Genomic DNA, 2648 nt, shown 5'->3' on the forward strand with positions numbered 1-2648 from the left:
AATTCTACAGGGTCATGATGTCCCCAGCCTATGTCACAGGCAGCTGCTTCTGGCCATGGAAATCAAGCCACAAAACAGGATATATCATTCCGGTTTCAACATTACATGCCTTTTCCTTTCAAGAAGAGACCCTAATATACCCACAGGAGGGAAATACCCTTCCCTCAGGTTAAAGTACCTTAACCCTTGTTCCTGCCTTTCCCAAACACAACAGCTGGAGGCACTGTATAAAGGCATTTTATTCAAAAAATCAACACATCCTACTTGTACAAATCACTCACTATTTCCAAGTCCCATCACTTGGGCTTCAGAGCAGAGTGTGTGGTATTTTTCTGGGCTCAAGGTATAAACTGACATGGTGTTCAAGAACTTGTCCAGTGGACACAGCCGGTCAGGGCAACCTTCCGGCACCTGCTCCTGTGGAAGAGACAGAACTCAGCAGGGGCACTGAGGACCCTGTCTGGCTGTTTTCAGCTGTGCCCGCAGTTCTGAAAGGCTCTGACCCAATGGTGTGTGTATACACACATATAACAGCCAGGAAGGTCCCATTTACTGGTCAACTACCAGATTAAGAGCACTATGCCCTGCTTGTGAAAGTTCCTCAAGAACTGTTGGTTGAATTGACTGGGAAAACACACTCATGTTTACTCCTGAGCTGGGAAGGCTAAAGGTCTAAGCCGTGGGGAGTGCTCTAGCCCCTGCCCTGGACAGCAACCTGCTGAAGCAGCCAAGGCACCAAGAGTACTGACAGTAAACATCACCTCCCAAAGACATCATCATTAATTTTCAAAACAGGCCTCACAGTCAGGGTGTTACATCCTGGCAGAGACACTCAGGAGAAGAGAAGGGTGGTCCTATTCTTAGAAGATAAGGGATAAGGCCCAAGTTCCAGCCTGCCACTATATGCCCAGTTCTGCCTTAACCCTGGGCCACAGCCTTGAGAGGATTCAGAGAGCTCAGGTGCCAGTGGAGACTCCCTGGGCCCGAGGAGGGAGACTTGGTGCTAAACCAGGTGGGTGGGGTCGCCCAGCCACCTCCCAACCCCACCCCAGAGCTCTTACCTCTCCACGGTAATAGAGCTGCACAAACCACTCCTTAGACTCCCGGTGCTGGTAGAGTTCCATGGTCAGGTCCACAGCAAACGGGGGCCATTTGTGGTCAAAAATCCCCAGGGCCATTAAGAGAGGCATGAGGGTCACATCATGAGCTGCATAGAGGTACAGCTTTCTGCAAGAAGAAAACAGTTCTTCACAATTAATTCTTTACCTTAGGACTCTGGAGGCCAGGACACTGCTGCCTTCGCGAGTGAGGACACCGGTGACATCTACTAATCAGTTGAGCCTACTAAAAAACTCCTTTGAAGTAGGTCGTGGGGAGAACCCTCATCCCGCACGCCCCTTCTTTTCATGAGGAGGGATGCCCACCGGAGTAGCTCTCCTGGCCTCCTCCTGCCCGACCAACCACCTACTCCTCCCCTGGTGAGTTTTGAAGAAGAAACTGGGCATGTGTGGCACAGCTCTACCTCTCTCTTCTCTTCGGGACCCGCCTGCCTACAGCAAATGTTCTTCCTACTCTCAGCTGTGTGATGAGTTTAGCAGAGCAAGCTCTCCTTGTTGGGGAAGCTTGCAGTTTCGGGGAATTAAGTCCATTTCATTAATATGCCAGTTTGGCCCTCAATACGTTCTCTAAATGGGCTTTAATCAGTAATAAAGTTGCCTTTTAATCTATATCTACCTGAACCCTGTATCTGTCTCTTGGGAAACACTGAGGATTTTATTTGTTGACCCTCAACCTAGAAGGCTAGCATTGGACCCTACAGTACTCTACAGACACAAGGCCGAGGCGGGGCAAGGTGGCAAAGGCCAGTAGGAAATATATTGTCATTGCAGGTCTGTGAAGGACAGGGAAGGTCATTCACGTGATTTGCTATTATAAATCTAGGCCCAAAGTTCCTGAATGTTCCTATTTCAACTCACTGTCCCCTTACCTTTCTCAGACTCATCGCGCATTTCTAACTACGTACGATTCTTTCTCTCAAGCAGGCAGTCTACAACAGTCCTTCTCCAATATTAGGGCGCTTACAAACCCCCTGGGTGTCTTGTTAAAATGCAGATTCTGATTCAGTGGGTCAGGCTGGCGCCAGAAACTCTAACAACCCCAGGTGACAGTGAAGCTGTTTATCTGCAGACCACACTTTGCTTAGCAAGTTCCCAGGACACACAACATTCCAAATCCATGGTCCCTAACCTGGGGTTCCGGGCACTCCGTAAGTGGCAGTGGACGTTCACAAGCCACTTCCAACATTTTTAAATGCCCAGTAGAAATCCTACCTTCCTGTATACTCAGTGAAGGTGTTCAAACAATCTATTAAGCAATTATCCGTGTTTGGAGCTATTATAATACCGAATCCGTGTGATGTCCTCATTAGCTACTCCATTGGACACATGTTCAATTAGTTAAAAAAAAAAAAAAAAAAAAAAAAAAAAAGGAAAAATAAATTTAGGGTTCTTTTTTACTAAAATAAAATTTTCGAACATGGTAGGACAGGTGTGGCAGGAAGAAAGGTAGAAATGTTGTGAATGTCTCTGGGACACGTGGCCTCTTAAACATCTACTTTCAGCCTCCTTCTTGCCCTCCTAGAGCCTGTG

The 2648-nt window shown here is 47.6% G+C and overlaps 1 protein-coding gene across 1 annotated transcript in view; it reads right to left on the reverse strand.

Annotated features, from left to right (window-relative positions):
- Positions 1–224: 224 nt before the first annotated feature.
- ACP6 (acid phosphatase 6, lysophosphatidic) overlaps positions 225–2648 on the reverse strand; it is an 18740-nt gene continuing 16316 nt past the window's right edge. The window contains exons 9-10 of the mRNA XM_024732719.1: positions 1062–1227; positions 225–417 (exon numbers count right to left, since the gene is read on the reverse strand). Coding sequence (XP_024588487.1) covers positions 274–417; positions 1062–1227 — 310 coding nt within the window. The 3' untranslated portion in view covers positions 225–273. The remainder of the gene's footprint in view (positions 418–1061; positions 1228–2648) is intronic.

The sequence above is a fragment of the Neophocaena asiaeorientalis genome, unplaced genomic scaffold (genome assembly GCF_003031525.2).
Source record: "Neophocaena asiaeorientalis asiaeorientalis breed wild unplaced genomic scaffold, Neophocaena_asiaeorientalis_V1.1 scaffold128, whole genome shotgun sequence".
Classification (NCBI taxonomy): domain Eukaryota; kingdom Metazoa; phylum Chordata; class Mammalia; order Artiodactyla; family Phocoenidae; genus Neophocaena; species Neophocaena asiaeorientalis.